The sequence below is a fragment of the Abramis brama genome (assembly GCF_963993115.1).
Source record: "Abramis brama genome assembly, chromosome: 19".
In the NCBI taxonomy this organism is placed as follows: Eukaryota; Metazoa; Chordata; class Actinopteri; order Cypriniformes; family Leuciscidae; genus Abramis; species Abramis brama.
This window is the reverse complement of record NC_139981.1, coordinates 15,702,712-15,727,727: the sequence shown is the minus strand read 5'-3', so window position 1 is coordinate 15,727,727 and position 25,016 is coordinate 15,702,712. Positions and strand designations below refer to the sequence as shown.

The 25,016-nt window shown below is 37.1% G+C and overlaps 2 protein-coding genes across 5 annotated transcripts; one reads left to right on the top strand and one right to left on the bottom strand.

Annotated features, from left to right (window-relative positions):
• Positions 1-1,607: 1,607 nt before the first annotated feature.
• inaa (internexin neuronal intermediate filament protein, alpha a) lies at positions 1,608-4,770 on the bottom strand. The gene is made up of 3 exons (XM_084092235.1): positions 3,651-4,770; positions 2,408-2,532; positions 1,608-2,307 (listed from the first exon to the last, which is right to left on the bottom strand). The coding sequence occupies exons 1-3, from the start codon at positions 4,692-4,694 to the stop codon at positions 2,064-2,066; spliced, it is 1,413 nt and encodes a 470-aa protein (XP_083948361.1). The 5' UTR covers positions 4,695-4,770; the 3' UTR covers positions 1,608-2,063.
• A 5,608-nt stretch (positions 4,771-10,378) lies between these two features.
• On the top strand, positions 10,379-24,118 carry nt5c2a (5'-nucleotidase, cytosolic IIa). Of its 4 annotated transcripts, none has more exons than XM_084093565.1 (19): positions 10,379-10,423; positions 11,500-11,617; positions 12,514-12,552; positions 14,189-14,262; positions 16,919-17,036; positions 17,125-17,220; positions 17,485-17,576; positions 17,682-17,739; positions 17,847-17,940; positions 18,053-18,106; positions 18,243-18,326; positions 18,425-18,466; positions 18,824-18,931; positions 19,015-19,081; positions 19,171-19,341; positions 20,603-20,654; positions 20,942-21,002; positions 21,927-22,103; positions 22,200-24,118. In XM_084093565.1, exons 2-19 carry the CDS (start codon positions 11,517-11,519, stop codon positions 22,434-22,436), a joined length of 1,725 nt encoding a protein of 574 aa, XP_083949691.1. In that variant the 5' UTR covers positions 10,379-10,423; positions 11,500-11,516; the 3' UTR covers positions 22,437-24,118. The 4 variants fall into 4 exon arrangements, with proteins under 4 accessions (XP_083949691.1, XP_083949693.1, XP_083949692.1 ...); XM_084093564.1 differs by having other exon boundaries at positions 10,391-10,423; positions 11,478-11,617; XM_084093567.1 differs by lacking the exon at positions 12,514-12,552.
• Positions 24,119-25,016: the final 898 nt, after the last annotated feature.

Genomic DNA, 25,016 nt, shown 5'->3' with positions numbered 1-25,016 from the left:
CAATAAGTTTCGGGCACCCAAATGGCTGTTCCCTCAAATAGTGCCCTATTCTTTTAGTATGAATATGTGAGCCTTACTGTTATCTATAGGCTAGTGTGCTCCAAAACAATGACAAAATTTGCATTTAGAAGACCAAACCCAACGTTGAAAATGAAAATCAGGTTAATAGAATCCAACATCAGATTGACGTTGATCTTCAACGTTGGAAAGACGTTGTGTTGTGGTTGAAAATGAAAATTGGGTTGACACGAGAAACCAACATCAGTCGGTTTCTGACGTCAACCCGACTTTCATTTCCAACCAAAATCCAACCCCTGCAACCAAAATCATCCCCTGACTGACGTTACTACTTTCTACTCGAGGACCTTGACAGAAATGTAGTGGAGTAAAAAGTAGCTACGATATTTGTCTTTTAAACGTAGTGAAGTTAAAGTAAAACGTTTCCAGAAAAAATAATATTCAAGTAAAGTACATACTCAAAAAGTGCACTTAAGTACAGTAGCCTACTTCAACCTCTGTGTGTTGGATTGCAGGTCCAAAACTGTTTATCTGATATCGCTTTTTAATGTTTTACAAGTGGGTATAGGCTAGCCTAACATTAACCATGATTTGATGATCTGATTAAGGGCATCCCTATATCTCTTTTTACCTTACTTGTGCGAATTTTAGATCCAGGGCTGTCTTGGTGCATGATTATAACGCGGATTTACTGACTGGACAATGATTCATGAAGGCATCTGCCATATTTTTCATTGATTGTTAGTCATTCAGAACAATGCAAAGCAGTAGCCGTGTCGTGTGGAGGATATAGCCTAGTCATTTCTTTAAATTCTCTTACTGTTGTGTGTGGAGAGAGAAAGAATCCATGAGCCTTTAAATAGGACATGAGTTTTCTGCTATTGAACAGGCTAGTACTAGATGATATGTTCAAAAGTTTCGGGTCAGTACGATTTTTTTTAATTAAAGTACTTTTATTCAAAAAGGATCCATTGAATTGATCATATTTGAATTGATTTTTTTTTTACTGTCTATTCATCAAAGAAACCAGAAAAAAATGTATAATGGATTCCACAAAAATATTAAGCAGCACAACTTTTTTCAACATTGATAATAATAAAAAAATGTTCCTTGAGCAGCAAATCAGCATGTTAATAGTGATTTCTGAGGGATCATGTGACACTGAAGACTGGAGGAGTGATGCTGAAAATAAGCTTTGCTATCGGAATAAAAAACATTTTGAAATATATTAAAATAGAACAGTTATTTTAGGTTCTAATAATATTTAACAATATTACTGTTTTTACTATATTTTTTATTAAATAAATGCAGCCTTGATGAACATGAGAGACTTCTTTTGACTGTAAATCTTACCGACCCCAAACTTATAACTGGTAGCGTAGCTCTAACAGAACATTGTTTAAAAAGGCTCAAACGTCTTGATAATAAACAAGATCACTATGCCTAAAGTAAAAGAGTTGCAGGTAAATGTGCTAAATCTGAGTCTTTAGTGAGGTTTAAGAATAAATATCTATTAAGAGCTGTAAATGGGACAGAAACGATCAGTGATGTGAGTGATCTATGAATGAAAAGACATAACTGAACAAACATTTTAATTACTGACTTTATTGTAGTTAAGGCATGTGTTACAGTTAATTAAGTGGTTTGGTCCCTTATTTGTAATATGCCATAGTGCTTCCCAACAAACCGTTCATAAATAATTGTGAATTTATCCATAATCGTTTGATCAGTGTTAATGCTGGCTATATCTTGGCCATGCTTCCATACTGAGGCTCATTTTTATAGTTCTAACATCATCAAAAGGACTAAAATACTCTCTGAAACTACAATTAAGAAACACACAGTAAATATTTGAGGCCTATGTTCTGGAGTATTAAACCAACATACTGTAGAGGTTTTTGAAACATTATATCACCATAATAATTTCTTAAACGTGTTACCAATTACCATAAACAACAAGTGGCAGTTTTCAGCTAATAGCAGTGATTGCTGTGCCAAACACTCAAAAGACTGCTATGGGAGCTAGATTTAACAACCGTAATATTCTAGTTAGAGTTAACATCAACAGCATCACTCTTTTCTGCCTTCTTAATCACAGCGGATTCCTCCGTGTTTTCCTCCCGCTTGGCTGCTGCCTTGGATTTGCCGTGTACCTCCTCCTCTTTCTCTTTTTTGGGATTGCGGGTTGAGGTGAAAGCAGAGCGGCTCTGATACCCATAAGTGATGCTGGGTGTGCTGGAGAAAGTCACCCCAGAACTGAAGTGGGTTTCTTCACCCTCCAGTAACTTTCTATGAGGACATTGACAAAGACTGGTCAGTTATTATTCATTTTCAATCTCATGCATCAGTTCTTTCCATGTGCAATAACACTGAATCATTGGTGCTTTACCTGTACGCGGCAATTTCAATGTCTAAAGCCATCTTGACATTCAGAAGGTCCTGATACTCTCTGAGGTGACGGGCCATTTCACTCTTAGTATTTCTAAGGTCAGTGTCCAGCTGTCCAATTGTTTCCTGGTTAATGGAATTGAAAAAAATACATACAGCGATATTAGCATTAGCACAAATATATTGTGATAAAATTACAAACATAAGGAAATGCATTACATGAAACCATCTTGCACTTTTCACATTTACATAACCATCTCAGTGTTGAGTATTTAATTTAGCTCAGCACCTAAATTAGACCGTCCTGCTTCTAAAAGCTGATGTGAACCTTTATCTCTTGACAATGACTGGCCATCTCGGCACAAAGTTCAGATATGCTAATCTGATTTACAGTGGCACTTCTTTCACTCTTAAGAGATGAAAGGTCATAGATCATGTCTGGGAAAAACCTCACGTCAAAATGTATTGGATTATTTATGTTGCAGAGTATTAACTAAAGATATCTTTCAGGTTTCTGTCAGCAAGTGAGCATGACCTTGCAGAAATCTCCCTTGCAAAATCCTCTTTATCAAGAGACTCTTCTAAGTGGAATTAACCTCGGCCACCTCTTGTGTGCGATTAGTTCAGCACCATGGACAGAGAACTCTGGGTAGTTGACATGGTATTTCAAGCAGTTTCAGCCGTGTCATGTGGTATAATTCCACTCAAACTATTTTAAACAACATTTTTACTGAACTCCTTACATTTTTCATGAGCTCATAATAATTGGGTGATTAAATTACATGATTATATTTTTAAACCTTTATGTGTCACACAGCAGGACCATTTAAATGAACTAGTGAAGGCAAATGGGTTATTACCTGTAAAAATTGTGCAAAACACTCACAGCACCTAAAACATACATCTCACAGCAGCAAAAAATGCATGTAAAATCTCAATATTGTGTCAACAAACCTCCAGAAACCAGTGAGTTAGTCTACATGACTCACTTATTCAAATATGAGTTAAATTTAAATGTAAAATAAGTAAAAATACAACAACTTAAAGGGGACTCCTTAAGAATAATACATTGTTGTTTGAATAGATATTCAGATATAGATATACTGTACAGACAGACAGACAGACAGACAGACAGATAGATAGATAGATAGATAGATAGATAGATAGATAGATAGATAGATAGATAGATAGATAGATAGATAGATAGATAGATGCTCAACTTCAATATGAAATGTAATTTTTACCTGATAACCTGCGACCTCGGCATTGTGCGCATCTTCCATCTCGCGGATCTGCCGCTCAAGAGATTCATTTGTGCCGCGCAAGGTTTCAATTTCAATGGTTTTGGACTGTAGTTGTCGCCGGTAGTCATTGATCTCCTCTCTCGTGGCTCTCATGGCCTCGTTGGTTCTAGTGGCCTGTTCATTGAGACTGGTAAACTTTGATTTGTACCATTCCTCAGCAGACTGAAGGTTCTTCGACGCGAGGGTTTCATACTGCCCACGGATCTCTTTGAGGGCCGAGGTCAGATCAGGCTTGGATAACTCCACTTCCACAGATATCTGGGCTGCCTGGATCATATTAGTCAACTCCACCACCTCTTCATCATGCACCTTCCTCAGAAAATTGATCTCGTCCAAGAGGGACTCGACCTTTCTCTCCAGGTCCACGCGCACCATGGTGGCATCATCCACATCTTTCTTGTAGGATCTGAGGGTCTGCTCTGCCTCCTCGCGCGCTCGCATCTCATCCTCAAACTTCCCTCGAAGTTTCTGCAGTTCTTCCTCGATACTATCTCGTTCAATGATAATATGTGATTTTTCATTGTTTATCTCGTCCACCTGAGCTCGCAGATCGCGGATCTCCTGCTGATAGAGGTCTGCGAGTCTGGACGGCTCGTTCTGCCTCTGGCGCAGACTCACGAGCTCGGTCTCCAGAACTCTATTGTGCTGCTCCAGATTGCGCACTTTCTCGATGAACATCGCGAAACGGTCATTGAGACCCTGAAGTTGTTCCTTTTCATTGGTTCTGACGATTTTAAACTCGTTATTTAACACTGATGTTTGAGAGAAATCCACGCTGTCGAAATGGACCGGTGAGAAGGAAGATGACCGGCCCGATCTCTTGTAGTAGCCCGCGGGAGAGGCGCTGCTGCGGGATAAAGAGTGAGACCTGAAGCCGCTGGAAGACATGGAGCTCATTCTAGAGGTGGAACCGGTAAAACGAGGGTTTTCCCCGAACATCTTTCTATAGGACGAGGACATGTATTGATCTGATCCGTAACTCATCTTCGTCACAACTGAAGGAGTCTAAAATGGGTGTGCTTGTCATTATATAGCCTACCCGGCGGACTGTCCCATTCAACAGCCTATCATGTTCCCTCTGGTGGTGACAGTTAAGATGAAAATAAACCTTTTTCGAGAGCATTAAAACATTAATTTAGTTATGTTTTCAACAGGTTTGACATTTGCACATAAAAAAATTATTGTCTGGCCATTTAAACAGATGTGTGTGTCGATGGAACTGTCCAGGTTTGCGCAGTGCTGAATGGACCAGAAATTCAACAGTTAAACCCATTCACCCTTGATTTGAGGTCTTGTTTTTATTTTTGGCTTAAATGTTTTGGATGGCCATGTCATTTCAGTCTGTGCATTACAAATAAAACACTTTACCCAGACGTACTTTTAAGACACAAAATGTTACCTCTTTTACAATATTTAAAACTGCTGATAAGGGGGGATTTTTAAAGTGGACTAGACTAGACTAGTTGGTCTCCGGACCTAGTCTGACCCAAAATGTGAACATTAATTACACTACTCTTAACTAACTTAATCCAGTGGTTTTAGATGGCTTAAGCTAATCTTCCACCGTATAAACCAGCAAAGAGACAAGGATGGGAAACCGTCTTGACCAGCGAAACAGATCAGGCATGGGCAGCAGGGTTACAAATGAAATATTTAAGACGTTTATACAAATGATTTCATGAAAAAAATTTTAATGTAAATTGTCCTCAGTCCTCCACCTTCATGAATTCCTCCCCCACTGAATAAGGAAGAATGATTGGTTCCCTAAAAAGAATGTTAAATAAATTACACATTTCATAAAATGTTACACCTCATTTACATATATTTTTAGGATTTAAAAAAAAAAACTGTGTACAAAATGTTTTTTTGTTGTTGCTGTTGTTTTTTTGGGTCTTTTAGCTCTTGATTCCTGATGATTCCAAATCATATCAAAACTAGCCTCTAAAGTTGACCACCAGTAGATGGCGATATTTCTCTTCCAATCCAATCTTTTCTGTGATGAGCGTGCATGTGCATGGGAAGGTGCATGATTTCCACAGATTTCTGCTTTTTTTATTTTTTTTAAACACGTATTAGCCTACTATCAGTTACGCTTCATAAGCATAAAAAATGCAATAAAATACACATTCTCTTCGTTTTATTCATGTCTCTATCAATAGACATGAAATAAAAAAAATAGAAAATGAAATCAATATTTTTACTAGTTGTTCTGTGTGACAATGACCCCGTTGTAACATCCTACAAGGTAAAAAACAACAACAACAAAAAACATACCCTCATATCATTATCAAATGTATTTATAGAAAACAGTTCCAGTAATGGGATTGAATATGAGATTGAATAAGTGCACTCAATAACGTCCCCATGGGCCAAAGCACCCCGATAGCACCCCCAAAAATACTTTCTGGAAGCAATTATATTCAGGCTGTATTCTATGGAAGCCCTGAACCGCATGGTGAAGAAGAAAAAAAACATATCTTGTTATTATCAACATAATATCTGTTATTTCGACATATAATATCTCGTTATTTCGGCATAATAAGTCGTAATTTCGACATAATATCTATTATTTCGAAATAATATATTGTTATTTTGACACAATAACTTGTTATTTCGACATAATAAGGGGACATTCTAATATGCATTAAGCGTCATTAAGCGTTCTAATGGTTTTCTATGGGAGGAAAATGCTTAACGTGTAATTAAACACGTTGCGTTCATATTCTGGGCTCATCTGATTTTTTATAGTATAGCCTACTTTATTATGATTTGAGTATCATAAACTCAGAGAAAACGCTACTTAAGCTCCGCTGCTTTCTTCGACCCTCTCTGTCTCTGGTCCTGCGCTGTGCTCACTCAGTGTGCAGTGTGAGAGGGGGAGTGGCCTCTGGTCCTGCGCTGTGCTCACTCAGTGTGCAGTGTGAGAGGGGGAGTGGCCTCTGGTCCTGCACTGTGCTCACTCAGTGTGCAGTGTGAGAGGGGGAGGGGCCAGCTGTGCTCACTCAGTGTGCAGTGTGAGAGGGGGAGTGGCCTCTGGTCCTGCACTGTGCCAGAGACAAGACTTTGACTGTGCTCACTCAGTGTGCAGTGTGAGAGGGGGAGGGGCCAGCTGTGCTCACTCAGTGTGCAGTGTGAGAGGGGGAGTGGCCTCTGGTCCTGCACTGTGCCAGAGACAAGACTTTGACTGTGCTCACTCAGTGTGCAGTGTGAGAGGGGGAGGGGCCAGCTGTGCTCACTCAGTGTGTGTGTGAGAGGGGGAGTGGCCTCTGGTCCTGCGCTGTGCTCACTCAGTGTGCAGTGTGAGAGGGGGAGGGGCCAGCTGTGCTCACTCAGTGTGTGTGTGAGAGGGGGAGTGGCCTCTGGTCCTGCGCTGTGCTCACTCAGTGTGTGTGTGAGAGGGGGAGTGGCCTCTGATCCTGCTGTGCTCACTCAGTGTGTGTGTGAGAGGGGGAGTGGCCTCTGGTCCTGCGCTGTGCTCACTCAGTGTGTGTGTGAGAGGGGGAGTGGCCTCTGATCCTGCTGTGCTCTCTCAGTGTGCAGTGTGAGAGAGGGAGGGGCCAGCTGTGCTCACTCAGTGTGTGTGTGAGAGGGGGAGTGGCCTCTGATCCTGCTGTGCTCACTCAGTGTGCAGTGTGAGAGGGGGAGTGGCCTCTGGTCCTGCACTGTGCTCACTCAGTGTGTGTGAGAGAGGGGGAGTGGCCTCTGATCCTGCTGTGCTCACACAGTGTGTGTGTGAGAGGGGGAGTCAAATCAAATCAAATCAAGTATATTTGTATAGCGCTTTTCACAATACAGATTGTATCAAAGCAGCTTCACAGTATTAAAATAAAATAATACAACAAAGTTTTTTTCTAGTGGAATTTATTGATTGATAGAATAAAATTAAATATCCCCAAAATATCCCCAACTGAGCAAGCCAAAGGCAACAGTGGCAAGGAACCGAAAAAACTCCATCAAGCGGCCTAATGGTGTCCTAAAACTCCATCAGGTGACCTAATGGAGAAAAAAAAAAAAAACCTTGGGAGAACCCAGGCTCAGTCGGGGGCCAGTTCTCCTCTGGCATTTATGAACTAGAGGCCGGATTGTAGTTTGAAACTGTGAGATTAACAATATTATATGAATGCCTGGCTGAAAAGATGCGTCTTTAATCTAGTTTTAAACTGGGAGAGTGAGTCCGAGCAACGAACAGTATCAGGAAGACTATTCCAGAGTTTCGGAGCCAAATGTGAAAATGCTCTCCTTCCTTTGGTGGATCTGGATATCCTAGGTATGACCAAAAGCCTTGAATTTATTGATCTTAAAGAGCGCGATGGATTATAGGGTGATAGAAGATCCGTTAAATAGACTGGAGCTAAGCCGTTTAGGGCTTTTAGGAGTGGCCTCTGGTCCTGCACTGTGCTCACTCAGTGTGTGTGTGTGTGTGTGTGTGTGAGAGGGGGAGGGGCCAGCTGTGCTCACTCAGTGTGTGTGTGAGAGGGGGAGTGGCCTCTGATCCTGCTGTGCTCACTCAGTGTGTGTGTGAGAGGGGGAGTGGCCTCTGGTCCTGCGCTGTGCTCACTCAGTGTGTGTGTGTGTGTGAGAGGGGGAGTGGCCTCTGATCCTGCTGTGCTCTCTCAGTGTGCAGTGTGAGAGGGGGAGTGGCCAGTGGCTAAAGCGGCAAAAGCCAATAGCCTAAGTCCCTCCCCTCCGCTTCCGGCTCATGGGACCTTATTTTGGAAAAAATATGTATGGAAGTCAATGGCGAGAGACAACTTATCTTTTTATTCCGTCTGAACTGTGCCCTGAACTACACATATGATGTTTGTCAATTTAAAACGTAATTATGAAAGTCAAGAAAGTCGCAGTTTGTCATAAAACAGAAGAGTAACGTTTAGTTATATGTGAAAATCGCTCAATGAACTACATCTCTCGTCTCGCACTATGTACGTCACAAGATCCGTTGCTCGTATGTGTGTATTCTGGTTCAAAACACTCAGGCATGACGGCGTTACGTTAAGATTATAATGTAAGACTATAGAAAAAATGACAGACGTTAGCTTCAGTAAAGTTAGCTTCGTTCATTGAGAGAAAAGGTATGACGTCCCATGTGCGCCTTCTGGGTTTGTAGTCTTTGTAATTACGTATTTTCACAGTCTTATACCTCAGCAGTTTTACATCAAGCTGCGACTTTCTTGACTTTAAAATGTATCTTTTAAATTGACAAACATCATATGTGTAAATCAGGGCACAATTCAAACGAGATAAAAATATTTGTTGTCTCTCGCCATTGACTACCATACAATATTTTTCCGAAATAAGGTCCCATGGTGGTCGACCGGAAGGGGAGGGACTTAGGCTCTCTATGTGTGCTTCTTTTACCGATATATTTACCTTATAGGCTACTACAAATGATGGCCGTGAATAAAATATAATATTCAGAAGTAAACAGTGTAGCTGACTTAATGTTTAGCTGATAGAGTGTTTATGTCAGAATGTTTATTTTTAAACCACAACCCTCTAATGTCAGAATGTTTATTTTTAAACCACAACCTTTTAAGTGCTTCTTTTACCGATATATTTACCGATATCTTTAGCATTTCTAATCCAAACAACGTCAAACTTGGCGCTGCACTTACTTGTGCCCGTAGGGAGAAACCTGTCAAGTTTGAAATCCATCGGACTAATGGTTCAAGAGATATGCGAATAACAGACACACAGACAGACAGACGTTTCTGTAATATTCAGAAGTAAACAGTGTAGATGACAGAGTGTTTATGTCAGAATGTTTATTTTTAAACCACAACCTTCTAAGTGCTTCTTTTACCGATATATTTAACAATATCTTTTGCATTTCTAATCCAAACAATGTCAAACTTGGCACTGCACTTACACCTGTCAAGTTTGAAATCCATCGGACTAACGGTTCGAGAGATATGCGAATAACACACACACACACACAGACAGAAAGAGTTCCCGTAATTTATAGATAGATATAATATACAGAAGTAAACAGCGTAGGTGACTTACAGATTCAGTTAACATCCACAAATGAATAAGCGCAACGATTCAGGGAGCAGGCTACACAGTGAACTCCGAAAAAATGCTACGCTTGAGCAAACAGTTTGTGAATAGGTTACTACAAATGATGGCCTTGAATAAAATATAATATTCAGAAGTAAACAGTGTAGCTGACAGAGTGTTTATGTCAGAATGTTTATTTTTAAACCACAACCTTCTTGGGGCTTCTTTAGTTCTTTTACCGATATATTTAACGATATCTTTTGCATTTCTAATCCAAACAACGTCAAACTTGGCACTGCACTTAGGCCTACTCGTGCCCGTAGGGAGACACCTATCCAGTTTGAAATCCATCGGACTAATGGTTCGAGAGATATGCGAATAACAGACACACACACAGACAGACAGACAGACAGACAGACCTATTTTCAACGTTGGATGTTGATGTCAATGACGTTGGGTTCTGACCGTTCTGACGTCAATCTTTCTACCTCAGTTTGTTACTGTCCGTCCACCTCTGCTTTTAGATTCATTATAAATTTTACATTAGATTATGCAATCTATTATTTAAATGTCATCACTTACACATATTATCAACAATGAAGTGTCATATAAATAGCATTTAAATTAGCTTTTAATATTGTTTTGAAATGCATCATCTGCGCATGCGCAGTTTGCAGATAGCGCAAAGCTGCAGCTGTTGGTGGTGTTGTGAGGTAAGTAACGTACTGACACTGTGCAGAGATATAACGCGTTTCAATAATCAGTAGTTCTGTCATTAAATCGTTTCAGGATTACTGTGTTTATAAGTGTTCGTTAAGCATTTACCTCCCTTTTATACAGTAGTATCCGGTTAATCAAAACTAAAGGAATGTTAGTTAACGTTAGCTAGCTGGTGTGCTAACTTTACCATCACGGAACTCCATGAACAAGAGGAAAGATCTGCTCACATTTATAGCTTAATAATCCTTAGTTAATCTTTACACTGACTCTACTGAATAGTCTGAAGATTTAATATGGTTTTTATTTGAATGAAACGGCAATTGCTTTGAATTCAAAGCTCCTTTGAGTCTTAAAATGCATGAGACCCGCTCATTCATTACCTCTTATGTAAGTCGAAGATGCCAGTAATGTGCATAATGTTTGTTTTCATATTTTATTATTTGTGCGTTATTATTTTACATATTTCATAGGTGGTCTTCTCTATTTGTAATTACAGCTAAATATTGATGTAGAGAATGAAAGATAACGACATTAATTTTAATTACATAAAATACATATTCTAGAATATTGTGTGGTTTCTGCGAAGCTGTCCTTCAGTGTTAAAGTTAGAAAATAAAGATTATTAATGGATATTTTTGATCTAAAGTCCTTCCTTTCATGGGGTATTTAAAGAAACATGAAGCTGGTACTTTTCAATGGATTTAAACATAGTTTCAGGCAGCTTTCTGTAGTTATGTCGGTTCTTCCTGGCTGTTTATCTTTTAGACAGGAAATTATGTTACACTAACTTAATATGATTATTATACATAGAGCATTAGAATAGATTTGATGAACATTTTGAGATTTTGTTTAAAATGTTTCATATCATATCTTATCTGCAAGACCAGGCTGAGCTGTGGTGAAAATTTAACCTCTGAGATACTAAACAAGTGCTGTGTATATTCACATTCATTGTATCGTACAGTCTGCTTGCGTTGCATTATAGTTTATTATTATTATTATTATTATTATTAATTAAAAAACCTATAACCATTATTTGCTTTTTAGAAAGTGTTGGTATCGTTCTCAGATTTATAACGGTTAAAGATGACGACCTCTTGGAGTGATCGGCTCCAGAATTATGCAGACCTTCCAGCCAACATGGATGGTTTATCCATGAAGAAGTACAGAAGAGAGGTGCATCACAGGTATTAATACATTTCACTTATGCCTTCAGCTTTGCAGGCCATTACCATTATATTGGTCAAATCAGATTATGGAGTCTCTTGGTGACATATCTAAATTTACTTGTTTCAAGACAAAACAAGTAAATTCAGGCAGTTAGTGAAATGACCTTAAATGAGCTGCTGGTCTCACTTCCAGTTCAGATTATGGTCCATAATGAAGACACATTCGCATTGAGATATTTTATGCTCACAATTATTTTAAGTACACAGAAAAAAAAGTAGAATAAAAAAAAAAGAGATACAGACATGGATAGTAGCACGTTTACTGTTGCCGTGCCATCATGCTGCTTCATGTGTTTATACATGTCTGTCTGTCAAAATCCGTCAACTTCATTTTTGAAATGATGTCAGCTTGCATGTGTTGTAAGAAAGGATTTTATATTGCAAGCTTTTTTTCTGAATTAAAAGAATGAAGTGTTTTCTGACTGTGCTCACTTATTGCATATTTTAAAGTATTAAAATAATTTATTTTAAAACAATCATTGTAATAGTGTATATGCACATTCTGATACTCATGTCTCATATTTTAGTAGGCTAAATTTAATTATGCCCTTTGGCAATTTTTCCTGTCAGCATAATACTGGAAATTTCCTAAAATACTGTGTTTGTCAGGGCAAACAGTTGTTTCTTAAGAGCAATCCTTATTTATATGCAGACTTATATGCAGTTTTCTGCAGAAAAGAAAAGACATGTCATGGCAGTCACAAAGTGCAATATTAAAAAAATCACAGTGATCTAATGGTAAGAAGACTTGAATTGTCAATTATTAGCGATCTGGACACAGTTCTTTATGTAGTGGTATTAGCTGGTTTTATTACTGTTATAATATGTAGTCCATTTATTCCTTTATTACAAAGCTTACCACAGGAACTGGCCCACTGTCATCCCTATATGAGGTATGCCAAGGTTTGTCGTTGACCTGCAGTGCTGATTGATCATCTCTTTTGTAATTGATGGTTTTTTTCTCCAATGTACTCATCACAGCACAGCACTAAAAATATAAGATGAACAAAACCATCAATGCTTTTGCACTGTGCTGTGACTGTATGTAGGTGTCCATAGGAAGACCTGTGATGGGATTTTAATTTGTGAGATCATTCCTTCATTCTCCCTTCCTCTAGCTGTATCTCCCTCCTTCATGCTTTTAACACATCATTTCACTGTAACGTAACAGCTCATTTGTTCCTAGTGTAAATGCAGCTTTATTTTTAATGTTTCACTTCAGATATATAGTTGGTTAAAGATGTAAGTAGCATCAGGGGAACTAAAATAAAAGGAATTGTAGTGCACTGCTTTTAACATAATTTAGAAAACAACTTACAGTAGTACTGTTTTAAAATGTGAAAGACAGATATATTTTATAATTAAAATAAATAAGTCTTATTTACCAAGCTTTTTTTTTTTTTTATTTCTCTTAACATAATGAAATGTACAAAAGCTTCTCAAATGCAGATATAAGTGCATATTTTGGTAGATTGCCAATAGTTGTGATGAATCATAACCTTTCATATATTGGTATTATTCATACATCAGTGTACAGCTACTCTACTGAATAAAAAAATAAATTAATACTTTAATTCAGCAAGGGTACATGAAATTAATCAAAAGTGACAGTAAAGGCTTACATTGTTACAAAAGATTTTCAAATAAATGCTGTTATTTTGAACTTTCTGTGAATCAAAAAATGCTCAAAAAATGTATTATGGTTTCCACAAAAATAATAAGCAGCAGCACAACTGTTTTAAAAACATTGATAATAATCAGAAATGTTTCTTGAGCACCAAATCAGCATATTAGATTGATTTGAAGGATCATGTGACACTGAAGACTGGAGTAATGACTGCAAATAGCTTTGCTATTACAGAAACAAATTATATAATAAAAAGGAAAACAGTTATTTTAAATTGTAATAATATTTCAAATTATTACTGTTTTTGCATTATTTTTGATCACATAAATGCAAATGGAAATGGTGAGACTTCTTTCAAAAGCATAAAAAAATCATACCGTCATCAAACTTTTTAAAAGGTAGAGTTTATTACCCAGATGAGTGGTGTCACTGTCATCAAAAAATAAAAAGGAAAACTTGTTTTTCAGGTTTATAAAACAGCAGACTATAAGGATGTTTTCTCATGATTTTATTATATTGTATTTTATTTGCCATTCTGTTTTTGGTGTGTCTCGTTAAAACAGTGGTCAATCACCTGCTAATTTCCACCTGAAATACTTGATTTAACTGGAAATCAAGGAATATTACCTTGCCATTTGCTCCACCTCATATTTTGCTGCTGTTGGCTGAACTAGGAATAGATATAAATTAACCAAATGCATAAATTCAGATTTATTGCTTTCACAGGTCAGTGTAAATCATTATCTACGCTAACCTAAACTCCCTGAGAGCCGAACAGCTCACAGGTTGTGCTCAAGCCAATGGAATAATGCAGTCTGCTGAATTTAACACTGGTTGCAACTAAGAGAATATTGAATATGCATGGCATTACTCTTAAATTGATTGTATTTTTATGTCCACAGAGTTTTTGTCAATAGAAGTTTGGCAATGGAGAAGATAAAATGCTTTGGCTTTGATATGGACTACACTCTAGCAGGTAAGAAGTACTAGTCTTTCTATGAACTGCCTGTGTGACAGATGAGATCTTCATCATGCCTTGTTTTGGAGTCTCTTTTGTGAAATCAGTTCAAACGAATTCAGTTCAAAAGCATTGCGAAATGGCAGTACCACAGGCTGGTACTGTAAGCTAATCCTTGATCTCATATATTTTGTGGTGTCATGGCTCTGCAAATAGCACCCCTGTCTTCACTTGGCTCATGTCTGAGGACACGTGCTTGATTCCTTCCTCTTAAAGCTATAAACATGTTAGATGGATGGGTGCACTGACATCCATGATATGGGTCAACTTCCTGTTTATGGGTCTGTAATGATAAACAAGGGATAATGTTCACAGTAAAATGTTTTAAGTTCTTTTCCAGCACACAGCCTAATATTAACACCAAATGTGAGCTGCTTAGTCTGAAAGATCAATGTGTGTTTGCTGTGTAAATCCCTACTAATTGCAGTGCAGTGAATTTGCTTAGTGTGGCAAATGTTTCAGCAGACAAAAAGTGAAGAGAAGTGTTTGTAGCCAGACTTTGATCTAATGTGTCCATTTGAAGGGGCCACCAAATGGGTTTTATTGCAGAACCATTTTGACTCCATGTTGGTTAGTATCCAAGTGTCTTTAGTTAAAAGTAGTCTCTGATATTTAGTTGAACAATGAAAGCGTGATGATAGGACAGATAATTTGAGATATTTGTAAAGCTTGACCATAGGGTCGACTGCGTTTCATCAATGTTGACATTTACTTCCTCTGTCAAGCAGAAGTCTGTCATTTCTTTGGGGAAATGTTCATTTAGCTGATCTTGCCAAAGGGGTTTCTTGAAAAATGGCACATATTAATACAAAAGTTTTGTAGTTGTCTGGGGCCTATATAGGTCCTGAAAAAGGTTAACTTAAACCTTTTTGTTTCTACAGAAAATTAAGCAGTTAACTTGAAGTCATTCACATTGCAGTCATTCCAAATCCATTTATAGATTCATCCTAATTGAAGATGGAAATAGTACGCTGTGAAAAAGGGCTTGGTTTAAAATAGGAAATGAGAGGCACCATGAGCTAAAACAGGGTTTCCCAACCAAGAGTTTATTTAAAAATGGCAAAGTCCTTCATGAGATTGATAGAAATGCTAATGATGATCTTTTTTTGTAATATTTTAAGTTCATTTTGACATGGAAATTATAAATGGGTTCTAGAAGTGTTTCTTACTTTTACCAGCAAAGGAAGAAAATGGAGCATTTGGCAACAATCATACCATTTTTCAGTTATTCTTAAAGGACAAATCCAGTGAAAAATGAACCTAGGGGTAATTAACACATGGTTACCGAGTCGATCGTTCCCTGCGATGCGTTTTCATGAAAATCGAATGTATAGAGTTCTATCTTTAAAAACAGATTAACTCATAACAGTAGTATATGGGGCACAGAGTAAGTAAAAATAAATCGCTAGTTAATACCACTAACAAGGCTCAAAATAGCCTCACACTAACACGGTAACATAATGAGGGTCCTTACATACAAACCGAAGCATTGAGAACTTTGTAAGTGTACAGACAGTTTAATAAGAAGAGACTTTATAAAGACAGTACATTACGCGTTTACAGACAGGCGTCATCTTGGAAAACAGTCTCGACTAGTCGAGTCACGAACGCCGTGCTAAGTGAGCTGGTCGATAGGAATTACGTTTGTGAAATCTAACGTAGCACGGCGTTCGTGGCTCGATTAGTCGAGACTGTTTTCCAAGATGGCTCCTGCATGTCAACGAGTAATGTACTGTCTTTATAAAGTCTCTTCTTATTAAACTGTCTGTATACTTACAAAGTTCTCAATGCTTCGGTTTGTATGTAAGGACCCTCATTATGCTACCGTGTTAGTGTGAGGCTATTTTGAGCCTTGTTAGTGGTATTAACTAGCTATTTATTTTTACTTACTCTGTGCCCCATATACTACTGTTATGAGTTAATCTGTTTTTAAAGATAAAACTCTATACATTCGATTTTCATGAAAACGCATCCCAGGGAACAATCGACTCGGTAACCATGTGTTAATTACCCCTAGGTTCATTTTTCACTGGATTTGTCCTTTAATATATACACTATCGTTTAAATGTTTGGGGTCAGTAAGATTTTATTTTTTTGAAAGAAATTAATACTTTTGTGACAGTAAAGACATTTATAATAATATAAAAAGTATTTAAATATAAATGCTGTTCTTTTGAATGTTTTATTCCTGAAATAATCGTGAAAAATAAAGCACGGTTTCCACAATAATATGAAGCTACACAACTGTTTTCAACATTGATATTAATAAGAAGAAAAGTTTCTTGAGCACCAAATCAGCATATTAGAAGGATTTCTGAAGGATCATGTGACACTGAAGTAATGATGCTGAAAATTACAGGTAATGGAAAATGACATTGTAAATTGTAATAATATTTCACAACATTATGTTAGTACTGTATTTTTGATCAATTAATGCAGGCAGCCTATGTGAGCATAAGAGACTTCTTTCAAAAACATGAAATATCCTGCCGATCTCACACATTTGACCAGTAGTGTATACGATAACATTTGTCATTTACTGCTTTCATCTCGTTCATTTGTTGTATTGGGATTTATCAGATAACTTTGCCTCTGTTCTCTCCTCTATTAATAGTGTATAAGTCTCCGGAGTATGAATCTCTTGGCTTTGATCTGACTGTGGAGCGACTGGTTTCCATTGGTTACCCACAAGAGCTGCTAAATTTTGTCTATGACCCTACATTTCCCACAAGGTGATTTGAAAGTTCCTTTTCCCAACATGCTACTATTCTGTATTTCAACTGCATGTTTTGATTCACACACATTTTCTACATCTTTCAGAGGCTTGGTGTTTGATACAACGTATGGAAACCTGCTGAAAGTAGATGCATACGGAAACATCCTTGTGTGTGCTCATGGTTTCAACTTCCTGCGTGGGTGAGTCAGCACTCATAATTCAAGAGCCACTGGTTAGTGAAGCGTGATGCTTCCTTTGTTTGTGTGTTTACTCGTCTACAGATAATAAAAGCTTCATTTTTTGGATTTCTTTTTTTATTTGTAAGAACATGCACTGGTGTGTCATTCCCAATAAGACAAGAAATGTGCTTTAAGAAAGTTAATAGTGTAACTTGAGATTTCATGTAGGCTTTTCTTGGTCACACCTTCAGCAAATGTGTTGTGCATTTGTATTTTTTGTTTTAGACCAGAGATAAGAGAGCTGTACCCAAACAAGTTCATTCAGCGTGGAGATACAGAGCGATTCTACATCCTCAACACACTCTTCAACCTCCCAGGTCAAAATCTTGTATCAACGAATATCAAAAAGCAAAAGAATATATAGAATCTATAGTCTTTGTATAGTCTATTAAGTTAACATTGTTGTCTTTCTGCGTTATTAGAGACATACCTCTTTGCCTGCCTGGTTGACTTCTTCACTAGTTGCTCTAGATATACAAGGTTTGTTTTTGTGCCCCTTATTTTAATGCTTCTGTTGCTACTCTGGCATGAGCATGCAGTAGATTATCTGAATTGCCATTTTATATATACTACTTTTTTACCTCCAGTTGTGAGATGGGCTTTAAAGATGGAGATCTTTTTATGTCCTACAAGAGCATGTTTCAGGATGTCAGAGATGCTGTGGATTGGGTCCATTTCAAGGTAAAAGCTATTTTTAGGTGTCAAAATATTCATTTATTTATAAAAAGAACTCCCTTTCTGGACTCAATGTGAATGTCATACTTTGAATAACCACTTCTGTGTGATATTTTAGGGCTCACTAAAGGTGAAAACGGTTGAAAACCTGGAGAAATATGTGGTAAAGGATGTAAGTCCTCATGCAGACCAGCATTTTTTGTTACCTTATGTAGCTTTGTATGCTTATTTATAATGAATTATAGTTTATAGTTTACTGGCGTAATATTTTTTTTGTTTACATATCTTTTTTTGTCGTCTTCATCTAGGCCAAATTGCCATTGCTTCTAAGCCGAATGAATGAAGTTTCCAAAGTGTTCCTTGTTACCAACAGTGACTACAAGTACACAGATGTGAGTTCATCAACCATCTAACATTAATCATTTAAGATGTGACAAAATATGTTGGATTTTCATTAGAAATCATAATTTCCTCTCCTTTTATCTTTCAGAAAATCATGACATACTTGTTTGATTTTCCACATGGTCCAAAAGTAAGTGTTGTTTTTATTTCTCATATAGGTACAGTAGCATACCAGTCGTACTTTGTTGTTTTTATTTGTCTCAGATCCCCAATTAAAATGTCCAGTGACAAAGAACACATTTCACATCATTTGTGTAGCAAGCTGCATTGTGTAGAAAAAACCCCTAAGGGTCAATTCGCCGGTTATGATGTGTCTGTAACACCATCAGATTTTTCATAAAAAAATGTGTTATTAACAAATATTGGGAAAGGGAATATAAACATAAAGACAAGGAGTATCAGGGGCCATATAAGAACTCATTGTGTTGCGTTTTTATTGCATACACAAAGACAGTGACAGATTGAATGTATTATTTCTTCATTACAGGCAGGTACACCTCATCAGCCCTGGCAATCCTACTTTGACCTTATTCTGGTGGATGCCAGGAAGCCAGTGTTTTTTGGAGAGGGCACAGTGCTCAGACAGGTGGACACGGTAAGCTCCGCTAGACTCACTTGAGTAGATTCCTGTGATGAACTTGTTCCTGTGATTGATTCAGCCATGTCTCTATTCTGTAGACCACTGGGAGATTGAAGATCGGGACATACACTGGTCCCTTGCAGCATGGCATAGTGTATTCTGGTGGTAAGATAAAAATTAATGTCATTTTTCATATTTATTTTACAGTTCTTGTCTGAACTGCCTGATTGAATTTGTTTATTTTTCCTTCTCAGGTTCCTCAGATATAGTTTGTGACCTATTGGGAGCAAAAGGAAAGGAAATCCTGTACATCGGTGACCACATTTTCGGAGACATCCTGAAGTCTAAGAAGCGCCAGGGCTGGAGAACGTTCCTGGTCATTCCTGAGCTGGCTCAGGAGCTGCATGTGTGGACCGACAAGAGCTGTGAGTCATTATATTATAGTTAACTAAAGCTAAAATCATTAAAAAAATGTTGCTACTTGAAATCAAATAAACGTTAACTAAAATAAAATAAGTTTAATTGTTTCATTTATTATTTTTATTGTTGCTATTTGCCAAAGCAACATTTTCATTTTGTTTAACTTGATGTACTAAAATAACTAAAACTAAAACTGAAATTAACAATATATAAAAACTATACAGACATTAAAAAAAAAAAAAAAAAAAATTAAAATGACAAAAATACACAAAAAATTACAAAAACTACAAACAGGGTTCGTACGGTTATGAAAAACCTCTAAAAGTTAGAGGATACCGTTAGGGGAAAGTTAGAGGATACCGTTAGGGGAACGTTTGATAATAACGTTAGAGGAACGTTAGATGATACAGTTTGGGAAACATTAAAACATAACGTTTGGGGACCGTTAAATGATACAGTTAGGGGAATGTTCAAATATAACATTAGGGGAACAATAGAATATAACTTTAGTGGAACGTTAGATGACGAGCTTCTGCTCGATTTGCGCCAGTTGCCCAGTAACCTTTTAATGAATTTTGACAATGCATGGTTGTGAAAATGTGATGTGGCTTAGTGCGATCATCAAATCGCAACGGTTGTGTTGTAATTATATAAATATAGTCTGACGCACTACATGTTTCCAAGTAAAGCCAAAGCACAGCACTGTGTTCATTTTCAGGTTTGATTCACTGTAAATGCTACTCTACAAGTGCTGTGTGGTTGAGTCGCTTATAATGTGCATTTGGGAAAGCAACAAGCTCCAACCATCTTACCAAATTTGTAATAAGAATTATTTATAAATCTGTTGTTGTCAATAAAGAGAAGCGTTAATGTCTCCCTGCATTTTCCACCTAAATAAAAGTTAATTGGTTTAACGTTTGAAAGCAAAAAAAATTAGAAATCCATAAATTATAGTATTGTAATTTTTCTGCTGTTCTGTAAAATAAAATAATAATAACAATTATTAATAATAATAATAACAAATCTATTAATACTTTTGACAATTTGAATTATTATTGTTATTAATACTAATAATAATAATAGAAAATCTATTTGTTATAAAATATTGTATTATAATATTATATTGTATTATTAAACTTTTTTTAACAGTACAATAGTGTATTACTGCGATAGTAAGATATTTCTTTATTATTTTAATGAAATAATAATTGGGGGTGGGGATGCAGATGTACATAGTTCACTGAGTTCTCTCTTTTTGTTTTGCAGCACTGTTTGAGGAACTACAGAGTCTGGACATTTTCCTGGCAGAGCTCTACAAGTAAGTATCATCCATGAACTCTTGCTCAGATGTTCGCACTGCCACCATCCAGTGCTCGTGTGTGCTGGCATTCATGCACTCGTGTACCCAGAGGAGGACACGACGCTCCCTCCCTGCTGTCTGCAGACATTTGACATGCAGATAAAGGGGTGCGCATTTATTTCTATTTAAAGACTGACAGTGCATGGCTTCTATTACATTTAACTCCTTTGACACCGTTCTCACCCTACATCTCTCTTTTTTTTTTTCTGCCATTTTTCTCCATCCTTTCTTTTTTTTGTTCACAGGCATTTGGACAGCAGCAGCAATGAGAGACCCGACATCAGCTCTCTTCAGAGGAGGATTAAGGTATACTTCTTTATAACGGAAGCAGTACGCTGTGCACTGACAATCCTGTTACTGTAGTGAAAAATCCATTTTCATGGGAAAACATTTTTTTTTCCAGGTCTTTCCACAATTAAAATGTGCCAAAAGTGCATGAAAGTTCCAAAGCATCCATTTTTAAAAAGGTGCATTTGAGACAAATACTTTCGAATACTTTATAGAACGGTATGTGCCGCAATTAAATGGAGCGCACCAAAGAATATAATTACAATATTTTTGACAAAAATATTTATTTTGATGTATTTTTTTTTTTGGATACCAGATTTAGGTTTTATTGAAGTCCGAATTACACTAATCATATTTTAATTTTGAGCAGAAAGTGAAATAAAATGTTTTTTTTAAATATCTGATTAATTTTAGAAATATTCACCAGATTGATTATCAAAGTAATTACACCACTGTTTAAAAATTTGATCATGGTAAGATTTTTGAATGTCTCTCATGTTCACCCAGGCTGAATTCATTTAATCAAAAATACAGTGAAATATTATTACAATTTAAAATAATTTTTTTCTATTTTAATTGATTTTAAAATATGATTTATTCCTGTGACAGCAGAATTTTCAGCATCATTACTCCGGTCTTCAGTGTCACATGATCCTTCAGAAATCACTCTAATATGCTGATTTGCTGCTCAAGTTTTTTTTTTATTATTATCAATGTTATCAACATTTTTTTTCAGAATTCTTTGGTTAATAGAAAGTTTAAAAGAACAGCATTTACATCAAATAGAAATAACATTATACATGTTTTTACTGTCGATTATGATCGATTTAATGCATCCTCGCTGAATAAAAGTATTAATCTTTCAACAACAAAAAAAGTCGTACGGACATTACTTAAATCAAACTCAGTACCGTGCTGTTTCTGTATCTCTGATTTTCTCAGAAAGTGACCCATGACATGGACATGTGCTATGGGATGATGGGAAGTCTTTTCCGCAGTGGCTCTCGTCAGACTCTGTTCGCATCTCAAGTGATGCGTTACGCTGACCTGTACGCTGCGTCCTTCATCAATCTCCTGTACTACCCCTTCAGCTACCTGTTCAGAGCCGCCCACGTCCTGGTAAGCTCAACAAACACAATGTCTACCGTTGATACATTGGTCATAAAAGTCAAGAAACCTTTAGTAGACATTTTTTTGTCTGTGGTTTACAATCAGATGCCTCACGAGTCGACCGTGGAGCACGCTCACGTGGACATTAACGACATGGAGTCGCCCATGGCCACGCGCAACCGCCACTCCGTCGACTTCAGAGACCTCGAGTGCAAGAGACACCAGCTGACCCGTTCCATAAGCGAGATCAACCCTCCACACCTCTTCCCTCAGACGCCACAAGAGATCACACACTGTCACGATGAGGATGATGATGAGGAGGAAGAGGAGGAGGAAGAATAAGTGTGGCATTGCGTAGAGATGCGTCTACGGTTTAAACGAGTATGAGCATTTCACACTCAGCCATATATTTTGTAGAGACATAAGAGAGGATGATTACTTCTCACGAAACTTATTACATATTTTAGTGTTAAAGGTTTGATGAGAGTCTGAAGCTAAAACTGGGTTTTGATACTGTAGTTCTAGCTTCTTATTTTTGAATGAGATTTACAGATGGCCTCACTTTAAAATGCATTGAAAAAAATGAAAATGATAACAGGAAGAAGAGATTCCTGTTTAACCTGAATTACAGAATCAGTTAAAATTATATTTGCATGATATTGAGGGAACATAACAGTTACAAGGTACTTCACTGACTTAAGCTTGAGAAAATAGCATGAATACTCCATGACGTATTGTAGACTGCTTTCAAACTTTGGAGATGAGCCATGTAGCATGCTGGGAAATGTCACACCAACAATACACCTTGCTCAGTATCTGTCTGACTGCCTGTTCAAGCGCTCTAACATCGCCATCTTCATTTCCAAACTGGTAGTATGCAAATTGCTGTCATATTATTCGGTGAAAAATGGAACACATGCAACCGTTGCCAATTTATGCAGAGTGAGATACAGGAGCTGAAGTGTAATAACTGGAAGATGAAGACGACACTGAAACGTCTAATGCACTCACCATGATCACTGTGTTATCATTAAACCTTGAATCTAGAGCTTAGATTGGTTATTTACTATTTTTATATCCACTTATCTACAGTTAATTCAACCAGATATATTTAAACAAATCATTTTGTTTGATATTAGTGTAACGGTTAGCTTTTTGACAGTTGGCAGTGATTTAAGATTGTGAGTTGGTCTGTGGGTGGCATTGGACCAAAAGGGAGCTCATCCATGAATCACACTCTGACATAATGAACATTACAACCCATACAGTAACAGTCCAGATCCTGAAACTTAGTTTTTGACTTTCATGGTGTTCTGATCAACATCAGAAGTGGTTTTGTCTTTTGTTACTGTTTTAAATCAAAAAGGGAATTTATGATGGGTCCGTGTTGCTTTGGAATACTTTAACATGTGCGCTCCTATATTTACAACTGTATTGGTTTATTTTGAACAGTACTGTTGAATTTGGACTGAAAGATGAGGGCCATCATGCCAATGTAATATGTGGAGGGATGCTTTAATCAGTGTCTTTCATTTAAATTCACAGTAGCTGTTGAAGATTACTGATTTTGTGACTGTATCGTGTAATAGTGACATATTCCAGTTTGCTTTAACCTTATCAAACACCCCTCTGTTTATTTTTAGGCTTTTCTATTCAGGTTAAATCTGCTGTATAGTGGGGGTGGTATTTTTTTATTCATCTGTGCCTTTTATTGTTTCAAATTTCTTGATTTGTTTGATTTTGTTTGTGCCTAATGCCAGTTTTCTTTTACTATTGTGTCATGTTTTTGCAGGATTTTTATGTTCGTTTAGTTTGCCATTATTTACTGTAAACCAAACTGTCATGACAGACGTTTTGGAAGGATTGGATATTAAAGCAGTTTAAATGTAGAAAAACATCAGAAGGCTTTCAACTCAGATGTCATTTATTTTTAATGTTATGTTTAGCATTTTTTGCTACACACAGGATTGCTTTTCAGTGCGTTGGCTTGTTGCATATGAAGAGAATAAAGATCCTGTCATGCAGCGCTCCCTGGTGGTCATTCAGCAATATGTGTATTTTGCACCTTCAAAAAAAGACTCGGAAAATTTGTCCTCACTAACCCTGTATTATGCTCAAAATCTGGGTAATGTTTTTCTTTTGGGTCATAAATAAATTTTACCTATTTATGGTAATATAAATGTACGCCTGCAATGCAGGTAATGGGCCAGATTTACTAAACAGGGCAAATTAGAGCGAGAACGCAAATACCAGTAAATTGACTAGTGCAAACCTTAGTAAATCCCCTTGCATGATTCATTTAAATACCCTCGTCTCATAATTTGGCTTCTGACAGGAAAACTCCTACAAATGCATATGAAATAAGGTTAGCCGCCGCAAAAATAACCGTCCACGCCTCTTCAGTCACTTCGTGTCTTTAGTAAATCCTCCTGACAGTTTTTTTAACGCTAAAAGAGGGTTTGCACTGGCGCAAGGTGTTAGTAAACCTGGCCCTATAAGTTTCTTTGGATAGAAGTGTGCCAAACGCATATGTAAATACTCTCAGGGTAGTTGAGAAATTTATATAACAAAATAAAGAAAAAAATACATATTTTTATCTCAAACCTGTGCAGCTGCCTTTAACAATCAAATGTTAGGGATCGATGCACAATATATCGGCCACCATATAGGTATCGGCCGATATATGTTCATTTTTAAAGTTATTGTTATTGGCCAGATAAGAAAATTGGGCTGATATATTAAAGCTGAAGCTGATTAATAATGGATTATTTCCTTCAGTTTAAACACTTCAGATGTTCGCCATGATGGTTTTGAATCATGAAACATGAAGTGCAGCAGAAGTCTGTCATATAGGCTACATAAACATATAATGAGAACATTATAATTGTGTGCTTGGGACATGGCGAGACTTTTGTTTTTGTA

Excerpts from the sequence above, each read along its gene's own strand:
- inaa (XM_084092235.1), bottom strand. The coding sequence starts at position 4,694 with ATGAGTTACGGATCAGATCAATACATGTCCTCGTCCTATAGAAAGATG. Across the intron at positions 2,533-3,650 it reads CCGAGGTCGCAGGTTATCAG|GAAACAATTGGACAGCTGGA; the intron begins GTAAAAATTACA and ends TCCATTAACCAG. Across the intron at positions 2,308-2,407 it reads ATTGAAATTGCCGCGTACAG|AAAGTTACTGGAGGGTGAAG; the intron begins GTAAAGCACCAA and ends ATGTCCTCATAG.
- nt5c2a (XM_084093565.1), top strand. The coding sequence starts at position 11,517 with ATGACGACCTCTTGGAGTGATCGGCTCCAGAATTATGCAGACCTTCCA. Across the intron at positions 17,221-17,484 it reads GGTTTCAACTTCCTGCGTGG|ACCAGAGATAAGAGAGCTGT; the intron begins GTGAGTCAGCAC and ends TTTTTGTTTTAG. Across the intron at positions 18,107-18,242 it reads AGAAATATGTGGTAAAGGAT|GCCAAATTGCCATTGCTTCT; the intron begins GTAAGTCCTCAT and ends GTCTTCATCTAG.